Below are 16,719 nucleotides of genomic sequence, written 5' to 3'. Positions count from 1 at the left end.
CAGCCTCTGAGAAATCCTCACAGAGGTGTCCCTAACAAACACGTTCAGAAAGTCCAGTCCCACTTACAGTAGTGGATGACTCGGGGCTATCTTATGACTCTTGAGCTGCAAGAATTTTAAAACAAAACAATTTTTTTTTGACAACATAACTTTTTGAAATAACTTGCCTTTCTTTGTCATGGGACAGCATCAGTTTTTGCTACATTTATGTTGTCAAGAATCTGGAAAAAGAAAATTGAATGGGCTGATTTAAGCAGCACTGCACATTGAAGGTTTGCTTCTATGCTTTATTTGCAGACACCATCACAGTGTGTTTCCAAAGTACTTTAAAATGCATCAAATGTGGTTATTTTCTTTTTATTTGAATTTATTTGAATGACTACTTTAACCTGTAGTTACATATGCATTGGTGAGAAATGTTTATTATCTTTCCATATTTTGGAAGAGGCTGAGATCAGGCAGCAACACCTCTCTTGGCAGCCCAGAGCTCAGCTACCCTGCTCCAGGGGCTGAAAGAGCAGCTGAAAGAACATGCTCAGTGTCTGCATAATGTTTGCTTCTTAAGATCACATTTAAATTCAAGGGCAAGTATTTCAGTAATTACTGACATCTCTTACAAAAGCACAAATCAAAATGACAAAATGTGCATGATCAGGCAGTGCTACAGGTGGGTTTTTTTTTTTTTGTTTTGTTGTGGTTTTTTGGGGGTTTTTTTTGTGTTTTGTTTTTTGTTTGTTTGTTTGTTTGTTTTTGTTGTTGTTGTTGTTGTTGTTGTGCGTTTTTTTTTTTTTTTTTTGTAGCAAAGAATTTTTTGTTGTAGTTTAGTTTTTTGGGGTTTTTTTACAAGTACATAAGCTTGCTTGAACCAAGTGAATAAAATTTGTGCAAACAAGGAAAAAAATATAGTTAAATGGATACTCCCACACACACCTTCCCAAGTCCAGGTGAAATTACAAGCCTAGCTATAGAATGTGCATATAACACTGCTTGCAACCTTTTCCCTATTCTGAAACTCTTAATTTAAATAACTCCTCATTGGACACGATTGTGCAGTACCTGTTCTCTTCCTGCTGTTGTCATTGCAGGAATGACCTTAAAATTCCTTTTGATTTATCTTACACCAAAAATTTTCATAACAAAAAATATCCCTCAGTGCTGCATCTGCAGAACATGTTCTCTCATGAACTGCAATAAGATCCTAAATTCAAGTACCGATCAACTTGTAAGACTAGTCAATGACATTGTACAACTACAATGATCCATAGCTCAATAACAGCAAAACAGCAATCATTTAAAAATTATTTTTTATTTGAAGCTCTCCAGAAATATTCCTGTGATTAACAAGGTAGAAGAGAATATGCTTGCTCCATGTTATATTAGTAATGACCATTGGGTACCATGGACTCTCTTTGGATTTAATGGAAGAGTAGTTCTTGGGGTTTGAGAATTTCCTCAGATTCAGAAATTCTGTATCTGTTTTAGATGAAACAGAACCTATTAGTAACTGAGCCATCCACTAAAACCATGACTATTTTTTTGTAACTATGGGTTAGGCAAACAAATTAAATTGTGAAGAGAGTCTGTTTCTTTGTTTAATAACATCATCTGGAAAATGTGACTTTTACAATTTCTGCTTGTTCATGCATCAAGATGATAGGACTGTCACACCAACACACTGTCCACAGGAACTGTTCACGGACAATCTATCCCAGGAAACAAACAGAAGTCTCCATGGTTCTAGTCTGCAAGAAACAAAGGCTGGAGTCCAACTGCAGCAGTCCCAATGTTTCTGAGCAGAACTCTGTGAGTAAAACGGCCTCAACCATTATCACACCTGCTAATTTCAGTTGACACTCATAAGACAGGTCCAGGACCTGCTTTTGAGCAGTGCCTGATGTCAGCTCAGCACTACAGCCTCTCTGTGCATGGACCTGTCCCTGGCTCCACAGGGGTCCCACTTGGGCACAGGCTCCCCTGGGCCAGGGCTGGATTTCTGTGAAAGCCCATATTTTCAGATAGTTACAGTTATTAATCATTTCCCAAACTAAACAGTGGCCATTTTTATCAACAAAAGGTGAATAAAGCCCCTTTAGGTAGGATGCATTATTTTTTATTAAGTGTTAAATTAATCAAGCTGCTGACCCAACAGGATACCACAAGTTTAAATTTAAGCAAATGCTCAAGTGCTTTACTATAGAGAGAGAAGTGTCAGATCCAGACATTTAACAGATCCAGCTCTAAATGAAAATTATGTTTTGTTCTAACTTGAGACCATTCACTTCCCATTCTGAGAACTGCATGTATCCAAGACAGCAGTTCTTACACAGTCATTCAGATGTGGTAGTTATTTCCAGCCCTAGGAAAAAGGCAGCAGAGGCACACAGCTGAACTGCCCACCAGAAAACAAAATCTAGTTTAACATAATCATAATAGTGATGATCTTCACTGAAGTGAAACCAGGATGTAAGATTTACTCTTGGAATGATTCTGATTTAAATTAAGGATTATTAAAGTTCATTAATTAAGTGCTTAACAGAAATCTATCTGATGTTGATAAATCATTTGTTACATTTGCCATTTGTACAAATTTGCTGTGATTTATGGCTCATTAAATTGATTTCTTTGTGATTTCTCCCCCTTTCCCATTCACCCTAACTGTATTTTCCTATTGCAGCAGCCACAGTTTTATTGTGTCTGTTATGATACCTTCCTGTCATTGAAGATAGTTATTCAGTTGTTTGCATGAAAAGAAATAAAAATATAGAGGGAGCTGAGGGAAATATGTTAGTTCTACTGTTGTCATATGCTAAAAACTAATAGTATGAAAAATAGAGCTTCTTGTTTATTAACATCCTGAATTTAACTATCATGTTCATAACGTGCTTTGAAAACATCTGGGGCAGTTTTTCTGCAAAATAAAACAAAAACAAAACCACCCCAGTCCTAACAGATTTAAGTAAGAAGCACAGTCTGTAAAAAAATGGGAAAAAACCCACAGAGGGTAATAGTTACTTGAAAGCATGGTGAAAGTGAGGCAGTGTCACAGAATTTGTAGTGGATGGAAAGGAGCGAGGAAGATGATGCAGCTGGTTTATGGCCATCCCCCCAGTTGCTAGCTGAAGACCTTGCTGTTGGCCAAGGCCATTCAGCCTGTGTGATGGTTCCTCTGAGCCAAATGCCATTGTGATGTCCCCAATAGTGTTCTGGTTGTCACCTGGTGGGAGCTGCCAGAAACCCATCAAGTGAGTGAGATCCATGAAAGGCAGGCTTGCAGTTTCAGCTGCTGCCTCTGTCTCTTTGTGCACTGGGTACTTGTTAGTATCCCCTACAGGCCCTGAGGAAGCTTCTTCCATACTGATTTTGTGGAGAGACTGAGGTTCTGGTAATGGCAGGTCCTCAAGAAGATGCACGTTGTAACCTTTAACATCCACTTTTATCGGTAGATTCTTGAGGGATCCTGCGGCAAATGAGGTAGAACTAAGGTCGTATTTGTTAGGCTGATGAAGGTTCAGGTTGATAGGGACAGCTGCTGAACATGGTGTGGGAGGGACAGCTGGGAGGCTGTCGGCACAGCCCATCCTTTGCAAGTGAGGAGAAGACTCAAGGGGAAGAGCAGTTTCTAAGCTTGGCTGGGAATGAAGATGGGAACAGTTGTATTCCTCTGTTTCTGAACTATTCACAATCCCATTCGGCACAGGGACCCTTTCAGGAAGAGGAGACAGCATGTTGGCATCTTCCTTCAGTCTGTAAGAAAAGAGCTGGTCAAGGAGACCCACAGAGTCACCATTCTGCAACCTGCTCTTCAGCAGTTCTTGCGGATGAGTCTTCCTAGTGTGGCGTGTCAAGTGGTCCTTCCGCCCAAACCTTTGGGCACAGAACTGGCACAGGAAGTCTTTGCAGCCTGTGTGAACCACCATGTGACGTCGCACATCTTTACGGGTGTAGAAGTGACGCTCACAGTGGTCACACTTATGTTTCTTTTCCTTCATGTTGCCAGTCGGTTTCCCTGCATGACTTTTGAGGTGTTCCAACAGAACCTCAGTACCACCAAACTCTTGGGCACACACCCTACACGTGAGGTCCCCACTGGTGGCAGCATGAAGAGCCAAGTGTCTCTTATAGCCTAGCTTGGTGTTGTACTTCTTGCCACACTCTTCACACTTGAAGGCCATCTTGTTGGGGTCATGAGTCTGAAGGTGATTCTTTAGATGGTCTTTCCTGTGAAAGGTCTTTTCACAGTAGCCACACTGGTGAGATTTCTGTGGAGAATGAGTGGCCGAATGCCTAAGAGAAAAAAAACAAAGCACACGTACAAAAAGGTTATTTGTGTTCATATTTATTCTAGTACATTTACTCTCGCAGCCTCAAAACTTGAAAACACTGGAATACTCAAAGGAAGGCATTCTCACAACTTCTCAGGTTATTAGCAAAAGCTTAAATTTGGGGTGGGGGGGAGGAAGGTGTTAATCATAAAGCACAGAGTAGATGAAAACTGCTCAATATCATCTTTTTGAGTAGCCACCATAATTAAGGGAGACTAGTTTTTTCCAGTTCTATCAAAAACAATAATAATAAAACTGGACCTCTAGAACACCCCAAATGAAAAAGGAGGCTTTTTTTTCCCCACACACACCAGCAGAAAAGGAATGCCTTCAGAGCTGTACCTGAGCAGTTTGTATTTGGAAATGAAGGCTTTTGTGCATCCGTGCTGTGAACACTTGTATGGACGCTCCCCTTTGTGCGCGTAAGTGTGGACTGTGAGCTTGTCAATGGAATCAAATATCTTCCCACAGAGTCGGCAGGGATAACTATCTGGCTGCTTCACTTCTTTTCCCTTCAGCAGTGAAGGCCGACCATTTCTCCATTTAGGTATAAACCTTACGAGAGCACCACAAGTGCTTCCTGAGCTGGCACAGCTGAACTTTGCAGCAGAGGAACACGAAATGGTCCCAAAGCATTGAGTAATGCTTTTGCCTAATGATGCTCCTCTCAGTTTCCCTTTTAGTTTGCTTTTTGCTTTTACAGGTCCCAATTTATTTGGCAGTCTGAACCTCGTAGGAAGGACTCGGTCTTTATGGATGCACTGGTGAGATTCCAGCAGAGCAAAAGTTGCAAAAGTGCTTCCACAGCTGGAGCATATCCAAGGGTCTACAGGCTCTTTCTGCAATGAGAACAGACAGGTCTTTCTTACTAACCATTCTAAGGAAAGGCCATATTCTTCTCACTCATCTTCTCCTTTTCTAAGACCCATCATTGTCTCTGGTGATATTTACTTCCATGTGCTACCACCTACTTGTTCAACTGGCAACAGATTCTCTCTAGGAGTAAAAACTCGAAGGAAAAGTAAGGTTGGCTAAATACTGATTTACATGTTTTTATTTAGCATTTACTGTAACAGTCCTGAGTCCTTCACCTTTGTTTATTTGTGCTTACTGAATCTCAAAGTCTCTACATTTGTTGCATTTATGAAATTACTCATACAAGCAGCAATTATAAATTGTACTTTATCTTTGGACTGACATAGTTGATCTGCTATTCCAGCCACACAAAAATGAGATGGGCTTCTGTACAAAAATGTACATACATTTAACCATAGAGATTTCCTTGTGTCTTGGGCCCATTCCGTGCTTTATCACACAGCGATGGTCAGTGGCTCCAGGAGAGATTTCCTCACTTAGCTTGACATTTGGCATTAGACTTCCATTAACTGGATAAAGAAACACCTTAGGTTTAGGGATCTCAAGCCTATCTTGACTTAAAGGGGGGGATTTGTTTGTTTGCAAACAGTGTATTATTTGGAAGTATTACTTCAGTGGAAATAAGAGCTCTCCTGGATTCAGTTGAATTAATTTTAAATACTGATATTATAAAAATTTCGATGAAAAACAATTACCAAAAATCTCCAATCACTGATGAAATGTACTTCCAATTAATGCGTGACCATGTACATCCTCAGCTTCCTCTACCTTTTATGTAAGCTTCTCATAAACTGTGCTTCTTTTCCCTTGCTCTGGAGGGCATGGTGAGGCTGTATCAACTCTGTTTCCAGACTGAGCTCTCCTCTCTGGTAAGACTCATGTCTGATGCTGTGGCTCTCCCACACCTTCCTTCTGGGGAATATTCTGAAGGCCTGACAAGCCTTCTTGGAACATGAATTCCTGGTTCATTTGTATTCCCTGTTTCACATTCTTTCTAGATTAACTATTGCTTTTCACAGCCATGATTTCAACACTTAAGGAACTTTCCCTATCAGTTTAAGGATTTCTGCTATGATACAGAGGGGAAGGTATTTGAAATAGTAAAGAGGGGTTACTGACCAGGAAACACTGAAATAATTCGTGGGTACTCTGGCCAATCAGTCAGAGCAAAAGAAGGGGAAATGGTGAAAAAAGTCTGAGGCTGGACATCTTGGTTATCCACAAATTAGTGCCCATCTTAAGTCCTTCCAATACATAAAGTGGTGCCATTTACTTCTGACTATATCTGATGGCTCCATTGGATTACAAACACAGGACAGGAAGAACAACCTTTCTCTGAGTAGCTGCTTGGCTAAAATTGCTACAAGTACTCTATAGCCTACACTTGCATTACTAGAGTTATATAAACAGAGAAAATATGTAAATAAACCATAATTTACTATGTCTAGTGATGGCTTCAATGCAGAGTAAGGGTACTTACTGCTACTGGAGGCAAAGGAGAGACATCTGATTCTTCTTTAATGAAGACTGCAGAAGCTTCCATAAATTTGGCATAATCGGCAGCATACCATACTTTCAATTCTGTGTGGGGTTCAATCGGCTGTGAATGGAAAAAACCAGAACATGTTTACTTGTGTCAATTTTCCTAAACCAAAAAATACAAAAGATATCAGGGGCAGGGGTGTGCAGTGTTTCGTCCTTATCCAAACCTCATTAAATTATCCTAACTCTGTTTAAATTATTAGTAACTTAGTTTCAAGATTCAAGCACTTTTTGAGCATTACTGCCTACTACGGCTTGACACTTTCTGTTTCTAGAAGTGGAATTGTGTAGGCACAGATATTTGGGGCGGGGTGGGGGAGCCAGTAGCAGGAGGGATCCCTCAATCCTCACAATTTTTTCTCAGTGAGATGTATTTGTCTGTGATGTTCAGACATCCAGCAGTCTTTCCAAGCAATATCCCACGCTCATTCCTTGACATCTGGAAGCCCACTGGACACAACACTTAACTATAGGGTACAGGCAAAGGAAAAATACATCGTGAATGCACAAGATCTTGGATGCCTCCTGGGTATGTCACACTGAGCATGGGTGCAGAGCTGATCAATATGTGGACTGCAAGGCAAATTGGCGCCTTTCCATGCACTGGCTCTAATGTGTCAGAGTTGCTATGAGCGTGCTTTATTGTGACTCTGCCCTCCTTCCACCAAAGCCTTCCCCCACAGGATTAAGGGAGCCCATAATCTGCACTCTCCCATCCAGTCATTCTTGCCCAAATCTTTCCTTGGACTGGACTATGACCCCTTCTGACAAATACTTTCTGTCAATAATACAGCAAATAGAAAAAGAGAGGCATGATTACACTCACTGGCTAAAGATCTATCAGTTCTTTAAATGCAAAGGAGAAAACTAAACTTTGGGGTGACGATTTATTTGACTCCCTGACTGACCCTGTATACAATTTTCTTAATCTATAATAAAAATCAACATTGCTGCAACAGGGGTAGAGCTAAACCGCACTGTACTTGTAGTTTTATTTTAACTAAGATAAACAAATACCACCAAAAAGAAAAAAAAAAACAACTAGCCCGGAAAGAGAGCAGCTGAGTCTTATTCCAGAAAATGTGACATCATAAAATCCACTTATTTTGTAATATCAGTGTGGGTTAAGCATGGTAGTGAAAAGACAATGTAGATTGTGAATGCAGATGGGTTAATTGTGGGTTTAATGCGGACAATTGAATTTTGAACTCCCAAGCACAAGCCTGCCTGCTAACTACAACCAGCAGGGGTTGGGTGCACATTTTGATAATGCCTGGCCTAAACATGGTCTGTTCTGAATTCTCCAATGAAGGATATGAGGCAGAGCCATTAACTAGGAGACTCATCATGCATTGTGAGACAGATGTTTAGAGATGTCTTGGGACCTCGTCCTGTGACACCTGAGACTGGTGCGCAGAAAGAACTGCACAGCGTGACACTGTCACGACTTTCTGCCCAGCATTCCTAGACCAAAAGTCATCTACTTCATGGGAAGCTGAGACCTGGTCAATGTGACTTTGAGGGGAGAGCAAGTGCATCAGTGTGTGAAACAGCCAAATAATTCAAAAGCTCTAATCTCAGTAAAACTGACATTAAATATCAGTATCCAAATCCACTACAAGTTGTCTTTTACTCTGTGCCACCAGTGATAATAAGAGAACTGTAGCACCCACATGAAACAATCCTGGGATCAGACCAACAGCAACCATGGATGATTGTTCTTTCCTCACAATTCTATACTTTTTAAAGGACTTATTTCTATGGATTCCAGCCATTAGGTCATAAAATAAGCTAATGGTGGTGTCAGGATGCCACTTACACATGTGCTTTAGTAGCTGTAGTTTCATGTCACTGAAATCCCATTTCTTTGTAAAAACAGTGGGGAAAGGAGTCAATCCTTCTCCCATCTTAGTACACATAACTAAAAATGTCTTGAGGAAGCATCTTCAGAATCAGCCCTAAGCCAGCATGACCAGCAGGGTGTGCCTAAGTGTAGCACAAGGCCATCGCATTCATGGACCGGGACAAAATCTGCAGGATGCCACAGCACCCTGAATAATACTGGGACTTTGGAGAAATAAAACCCCAGTGATGTCCTATGACACACAGCACAGCAAAGGTTCCAAGGCACATGCCCCATCCTAGGACACTCTTTGTGTCAGTGTATAGGATCAACTCTCCATTAATGCCAGTGTGCATAGTTCTGCTGAAGTCAGTAGAGAGCTGGTTATATTGAATTTAAATTATACTGGGAATTTTAAGTTACCAGTTTATAACAACTACTTCTTGGAAAAGTTCATGCTTCCCAAACATAGAATTAGTAATCCTGTCAATTTTACAAGCATATCATGCATTTCAAATCAAGTTGAAATCTCAAATGATATGGACTGTATGAGAATCTCAAACACAGCCTAAGTATGTCTCAGAGTAGCATATACCATTTCACATTTTTCTTTTTTTTTTTCTTAATAATTGTGTTGATATTAATCCCAAAATCAACTATACTCCATACTGTTATAAAAGACTTTAAGGGTATGAAATGTTATTCTATCATCACCACTACACAGTAAATATTTTTCTCACTGTGCAGGTGGAGAAACAAAAATGGAGGAAAAACTGTAAATACTACTATGCCACAGAAATGTGTGTCAATCTTGGATATGAAAGTGAAATGCTAGATTTTAATTCATAGTAACTACTTTTCACTAATATTCTTTTCTTTTATTTTTAATGTTGCTCACAATGATACACAAGCATTTTGTTCAACAGATAGACTTCCATTTCCCAAGGGCGCAAAAGAGTTATTTCTGATTAAAACCAACTCTGCTTAAGAAAATGGCCAAAACAATAAAAACAATGACTCTATATTCTAGTTTCATTTATAAACACAGAGGACCTTGTTCTCTTTCTTCAGACAAAGATGCAGTCCAGAATCACTAACATAAACCGATCATTTCATGGCAACATTGCAGTATTCTAAGTTTTGCAGTTAAGTCTTCAGATTTAATGAGCAAGGAAAATTGTACATAAAGATTCACTTAACACTCTGTTCCTGAGCAGAGAGTAATGTGCTCAGAAAACAACATGTGTCCAGAAATGTCATAAAAGGAAGGAATTTGTTTGTTATTTCCAGAATAAAGTACTGTTGAATGTAATAATGCCAAATAATCTCACCAGATACCTGCCTGGGATTAAAGAGCATAGAGTTTAAACACTATCATCACAAATTATTTTTTATGTTCCATCAGCTCAGTTTCTTCACTACCCACAACAGCAAGTGCACAACACCTTTTCCTGACAAACCCCATGCACTGCTTGCTTTATTATGGATTAAATGACATTAAAGGTGTTATGTATGTCATGATCCAGTTGGCAGAATATAATCAATCTTTCATTGTAAGAGAGTTAGTCATTCAGAACCTTTGTCTCTAAATTTCCTTTCGGATGACAGGTGAAGCAATGCAGGTTTAACTACCTTAACTGTAGTGAAGTAGACTTCTCCACAGTGCTGATAAGCCACAAGGGTCTGTTCCTCTTGGTTCCGGGCTAGCCGGACAAACATCATCCAGTTTCCACAGTCCTCATTGGGAGTGTCCAGAAAGTACTTCCCTCCATCTTTCAATACCTGAAACAAGGAGGGAGAAGGGGAGGATGAATATGATAAAAACAAGTCCTATGTAGAGGCTCATTAGTTTTCTTTAATTTGCAATCACAGCTATCAGTTATCTACCTGTCTTGGTTCTATGTCGCTTGAAATCATGGTTGTTTTGAAATGGATCACTCTTAATGAACACTGAGTGCAAAAGAAAGTGAAGAAAGAATACCTGCTGAGCACCCCCCTACTAAAACGAACTGTAGGCCTTTGTATGTATTTCCCATTTATAGTTCATAATTTTTATGTTATATAAAGATAATATTATAAGAACTAAGTGCAGGCAGGTAGAAAGATAAGCTTTATGCCTTAATCTACTTCCTGAGCACCCGATAACCTCAAGCTTCAGTGTTACTACATTTTGCATGGAACAATTGTATAGCTTGTGTTAGTAAGTCCAGAGAGGTAACACACAACATAATGGCATTTTAACAGTCTTCTCTTTTTCCCCTTAACAATGCAAAAGTAAATACAAATTAACAGTTGTGCCAGAAAGATCTTTTTCTTTTTCCTTTACTTCATTCTTCCTAGATTCCCCTCCAAGAGAATGTCCCTATGAGGCAAAAAATATGGACCTCAAACAAGACAGTTGCTTTTCTGCAACAGTGTCTCAAATGTGGACAGACAAAGCTGCACAACTGATCTCAGCACAGCTTGTATTGGTTCTACTAACCACATAACTGAGCAAGTAACTGCAAAAAAAAGTTGCATTTTCATTGCTTCTGTGAACTATTTTATCTAACTTCATCACATTTCCGATGAAAGCACCTGCCTGTTGGACAAGTTTGGTCACATACTCATGCTAGGGAGAAGTCAAGGCAGCTACTGCTGTCATGTAGGAAATCTGGGACTCTAATCTCCTCTTCTGAAGAAACAGTCCATTCATCAGCCAGAGCTGTGCTTATCACTGTATACTTTTAAGCAAATGGTGCTGACTGATAGAGGATAGGGTGTGGTTTGCAATGGCTTGGTGAAGAGGAAGGAACTGGGTGCTTAGCTCATCCATCCATTGTTACAGAAGTACATTTTCTGCATTTTTAACAGCGTCTAATCAAAAGACTGAAGATATTCAGTTACAGAGAAGAACAAATCTTTTCTGGTGTCCACGTGCTATGAAAATCCCATAGATGGGCAGTGTTATTTTCCTGGCAGATGATTCCCATGATTTCCATGTGCAAATCAAGTTTACAGCAACTTCTAAAGCTAGTACTGCTTTGAAGCTCTCAAACTAAAGTTCAGAAGTATTTCCTCACAACACAACGTCTTCCAGTTCCAGACCTCTGGAGAAAGCTCAAATGAAGACACAGAGTGTGTCACAGGAGACAGCTGCTGCTGGTGTCTCTCTATTTGGGGGTGAGAGGTCCTGATATGAAATGCAAACTCTGGAAGAGCCATGACCTGTTGGGAAGTCCTGACAGAGGCTGTGGCTTGACCATGGACTCAGACACAGAGCTGTGCTCAGCCACGACCCTGACAACAAAATGCAAAGACTGGGGCCCCAAGGATTGCGGTCAACTCTCACTCCCAAAGAATTCCTGTGGGAAAGGATGTCCATGTAGATTTGTCTAAGCTGGGCTAGTCCTGAAAGGCCAGAATTTTTGCTGGATAAAGTACAAATAATAGTGTCATGGTCCAGGTGAAACAGTCAGTACCTACAAGTGCAGCAACAGAAGTTACCAGCCCTAAATAACAATCTGATTAAATAAACTGAGGTACTGCACTGTGTGTTGAAGTCTATTTATAAATTAATGCTCATTATTAATTAATAACAATAAAATTTAAAATTAAGAAGTGTTTCCCTATCCCTGCACTGTTTGTATATACTAAGCCAGTGCCTTAGTGCATATTTCTGTCGCTCTCAGTAACTCAGTGCACAAACTCAAACCTCCCAGTGGTATGGTGTAAAGCACAAATCCTTTTGTGTTATCTGGGAAGAAAGTTCAGTAGCCATGCTCTCTGAAAAGTTTATCAAGAGCTATTAGACTGATAGGCCTAATGCCCTAGAAATGGTAAAACTAGAAAGTAGGAAAGCAAATTTCTAGAAAACACAGTATACAGCAACATTTAGGTACTTCAGGTTATGCTGTACTACCTAATAATGTGACTTACACTCATACTTACACATCAAAAGTACAATTAATGAACTAGATCAGATGGCAAATTGGCTGATTAAAACACAAATAAGTATGAGCTGCTAAAGACACATATGCACTTCACAGAAAGGCAGTGGGGTTTTACCTGCAGGACTAGCCTGCTCTCATCATAGCAGGTCAGTTTTGTAGACAGTTGACCAACATAAGGGCCAAATTGTGTTCTCTTCTGTATTACTTTCTTTGCAAATACACCAAGGACTGTGAACAAAACAAAGAGCAGTCTAGTATTAGTACAGGCATCATAAACTATTTCTTGTATGCTTACAGTTGTGAAAATGGAGATAAACAAAATAGTGCAGAACACATGAATACTTTTTCTAGACAAATAAGCCCAGTAAATAATTCCAAGGTGAAGAAACTAAAAAGGATGTAAATAGGTACTTTTTTTTTTAATGGGAACTACATAGAATAAAAAAAGTACCAAAAATCCATGACAGGATGTTAAACTGAGTATGCAACACAAACATGTCGATACTCCTCAACCTACAAACTGATGTTACCGTAGTCCTCTGCTTTTTGGCATAATTTGGGAGGTTTTTCTCTCCCCATAAGAGTGGAAAGAATCTATAAAAACACAGCATTAGCCTTTTTAATCATTCCAGTTATTCCCCTGCCAGATCAATGGAGTCACAGTGTAGGCATCTTGTAATTCTCGTTTTGAAAAGCAATCTAGGCAGGACTAATTTTACACAGGTAGCAGTAGAAAATTTGCACAATAAGAGCATCATTCCTTTGTTCATGTTTGGGCATTCAAATTGCTTTGCTTTCAGAAGGAAACAACAATCTTTCTATAATATGAATTGAAATGGAAAAGGTAAATTACCCCACTATGATCTCTTGAGTTTGCAGGGGGTGGATAAGGGGTGTATCATTTACCATTTGTTTCTGACCTTTCATTGAATACTCTTTCCTGTTTTGCATGCTTGGGAAAAAGAGAAAAAAAAAGTAGTTCTGCGTGGCTGTTATTATTAGATACAAATTCAACATTCATTAAACTTAGATTGACTGAACAGAGCTAACTGGTTGCTCACAGCTAAATGTCACACCAGCTCTGGCTAATGTCCTGCCATCAGTTTATGCCTCCGTTACCAGAAATCAGTCCTAAAAAACAGTAGCTGACTGTGAGCTTTAGCTGTGCTCAGCTGAAAACTGTCTTCATAATGCTAATGCCCAATGATTATGCCTTGAGTTACTCATGAAAACAGGCCAGTGTTTTTGTCTCCTCTTTCTCAAATGTGGGAAAAAGAGCTAAAATACTTACTCTGCTGGTTTCCAGCTCTCAGCTCCAACACTCGCAAAGTGAGGTAGTGAGGTAGGGTGAGACGGGCTCGGCTGGGAATAACCCTATCTTTAGCCCTGATGAGTGGTCCGTGGAGTTTGCATTCTCCTATAAGGCTTTTACCGCAGTCCTCACACCCTACAAATCCAGAAAAGGGAACCTGTTACTAAAAATGACATACTGCTTTCCAATTTAGTCTCTTCTAATTTTGTCATCTTGAGAACACATCTGGAATTACGAATGCTTTTCTTCACATCAGTGTTCTGCATTAGGTACTGAAAACATTATCTGCAAGTCAAAACTAAATGAGGAAGGTTTGAAATAACACCTCCAGTCTGTGCATTCTCTCCTGAGCAAATTGGTGGGTCTTGACCTCCAAAGATTTATACATATGCTCATTTGAAGGTGTCACAAACTGTGCTCTTGAAGACTACAATGGGAGCAAAACTGGACTTCACTGCATGGCCCAGCTATAAAGTAAGAGGCATATATTCATATGGAAATGTGGACAAAGTTAGCAATAACCTAGGTAAGGTTGGTCCCTTCCAACCTTACCCATTCTGTGATTATGAAATTCTGAAATTTGCAGAGATCCAAGGACTCTGAGAAAGACTTTGTGTCTGCTGCACAGACCATTCTCAGTAGAAGACAAGACCCTCAGGGTGCCATGAGAAATGAGTAGGATGGGTCCTACAGCCGCAGCTCAGTTGACAATCATGCAGGAGCAGCCTCTGCCTGTGGAAGCAAGGAAAAGGGGCACACATGTCCCAGCTATTGGTTCCCAGTAACAACATCTGCAGGCTGAACACACAGACCATCCAGAGAACTCGTTAAAGAAAAATACATGTCTGCAAACTGACTTTCCCCCAGCACAGTGAGATATTTTTGGTTCAGTGTAGCTCAAACTGGTTGCCAGGGAAACTCCTACAGAGCAGTGACAAAACTGAGCAATGAGACTTTCCAGCAGAAGGTCATCTCAGCACTGGTGTCACACAGGGCAATGGGAAAAAGGGGACTTCTTGCACAAAACCTTTTTATAGACAGTAGAAACCAAATCAGTGAGCCAACGATGCTTTACAACTGAGTTAAAAAGAAAAGCTGATATTGGTCATCCATGACTACCTCTTTTTGTTTGCCTTCTGAAAACTGTGCTGAGCAAGTCTATTCAGTAAGTGACAATACAGAGCAGAGGAGGGGAGCCAGAACAGCCAAGAAAGCCCAAGGGAGCACTGTAGCAGAGACTGGGGCAGGAGAGGTGAGGCCTCATCCTGGAGAGGGGCTCATAACCAAGGAGCATAAAAGGCTCAGGAGACACTGCCTGGGGAGACATCAGGGATAGTCTTTGGAAAAGGACAGTAGCACCATAAATGTCATAATCAGGGTACCTCAAAAAGGTTTCTGTTTGTAAACGCAAACAGGCAATTGACTAAATCACGCACCTTGAGAGTCTAGTCCAAAATCTCACCAGATAAGCCTAAAGCATTCCTACCAAGTTCTTTGGGCTCTCCATCAACTTCAACTGAGCAGATAGACTTGTGTGTTGGTCAGGCTGCAGCCACTACAAAAGTCATGTATTTTTCAATAATTTGCAGACCATGGAAGTTTTCTTTTGCCATGGCTCCAAGCTGCACACCTGCACTAGCTGAAAAACATGACTTAGTTTTGCTAGAGCTACAGATAAAGAACATGCCCCTCTACAGCCATCACTTAAAATGCACAAAAACTACAACAATATAGCTGCCAGGCATATTTTTCTTGTTATGCACTTGTTTATGTACCAAAAAGTCCTTTACAGCTAGGCTGCAAGAAAATAAAAATATTTCCTTGGTGATTTAACCTAATTGGCTTTAAACAAATTCACCCTTCTGAGGGCAACAAAATTATGAGGGCTTCCTAGCTTGCCTGGAATAATAGCGACTTTGTCTCAAGTCAAACAGCTCCTGCTTGGAGAGTCATTGTATGCAAACGGCCGAAACACATTACCAAAAGAAAATGGAGACAAAGAACCGCTGTTAGAGGAAGGATGTGTCTAATCATAAAGTACACGACCTTATCAATCCATGCCATACCTCTGTGATTCATCACTAGCAAGCTCCTGAGCAAACCTTCCAGCTGCCCCAGGGCAGCGCCCACCTTTGAGGCTCCAGGGTGGGCAGCTCACAGGAAGGCTGGAAAGGGAAGCAGGGGGAAAAGGGTATCCCTTGAATTAGCCTCCAAATTCTGCAGTAGTGCTCCATTAGTTAACCTTCCTTGGTCCTCCAGATCCAAGACAGAAGGTCTGAAATGATTCACACATGGGTAGTAGAGAGGCTCTCCTCTAAAATCAGGAACTGCTTTGCATCCAACCGGGTGTTGATCAAGGGCCTCCAAGCTGAGCAGCCCCACAGACAACTGCTTGGCCAGCACACCTCAGCAGCAGCACAAAGACATCAGCTAGCCCTGAACAAATTACCTGCAGAGCTGTTAAGCACCTTGCTAGCACGGCCTGGGATTCTGACCTGGCATAGCTGCCCAACATCTTGAAACATGAGATTAGCTCAGCTGGTTAGAGCATGGTGCTGACAACACCAAGGCCGTGGGTTTGGTCCCTGTGCACTTAAGAGTTTGACTTGATCACGCTTGCGGGTCGCTTCCAACTCAGAATATTTGGCAATTCTGTGAAGTATCCATAGCTGTCCAATGCTTGTTCTAAGGTTTTCTGTGTTTCATTATATGGGTCATGAAGATAACTAGAATGACTTAAGTTATTAAATAACAGACATACTGGAATTACCTTCACTAAACAGTATTTCTGACCCCACACCAATACGTTAGTAGCCTGACTGGAAATTTACTGCATTTTAAAATTTGCCAGGTGTACCAAAAAAACAAAATTGGAGTATTGCAAATAGAATA

The 16,719-nt window shown here is 40.5% G+C and overlaps 1 protein-coding gene across 2 annotated transcripts in view; it reads right to left on the bottom strand.

Moving 5' to 3' along the window:
- Positions 1 to 227: 227 nt before the first annotated feature.
- The window catches only part of PLAGL1 (PLAG1 like zinc finger 1), a 46,132-nt gene continuing 29,640 nt past the window's right edge, over positions 228 to 16,719 (bottom strand). For both annotated transcript variants that reach the window (XM_063390222.1, XM_063390223.1), the window contains exons 3-8: positions 13,807 to 13,962; positions 12,631 to 12,743; positions 10,216 to 10,365; positions 6,679 to 6,798; positions 4,665 to 5,161; positions 228 to 4,284 (exon numbers count right to left, since the gene is read on the bottom strand). In XM_063390222.1, coding sequence (XP_063246292.1) covers positions 3,009 to 4,284; positions 4,665 to 5,161; positions 6,679 to 6,798; positions 10,216 to 10,365; positions 12,631 to 12,743; positions 13,807 to 13,962 — 2,312 coding nt within the window. In that variant the 3' untranslated portion in view covers positions 228 to 3,008. The remainder of the gene's footprint in view (positions 4,285 to 4,664; positions 5,162 to 6,678; positions 6,799 to 10,215; positions 10,366 to 12,630; positions 12,744 to 13,806; positions 13,963 to 16,719) is intronic.

The sequence above is a fragment of the Prinia subflava genome, chromosome 2 (genome assembly GCF_021018805.1).
Source record: "Prinia subflava isolate CZ2003 ecotype Zambia chromosome 2, Cam_Psub_1.2, whole genome shotgun sequence".
Classification (NCBI taxonomy): domain Eukaryota; kingdom Metazoa; phylum Chordata; class Aves; order Passeriformes; family Cisticolidae; genus Prinia; species Prinia subflava.
Note: the sequence above shows the minus strand (reverse complement) of the source record. Positions and strands in the feature narration are given on the sequence as shown.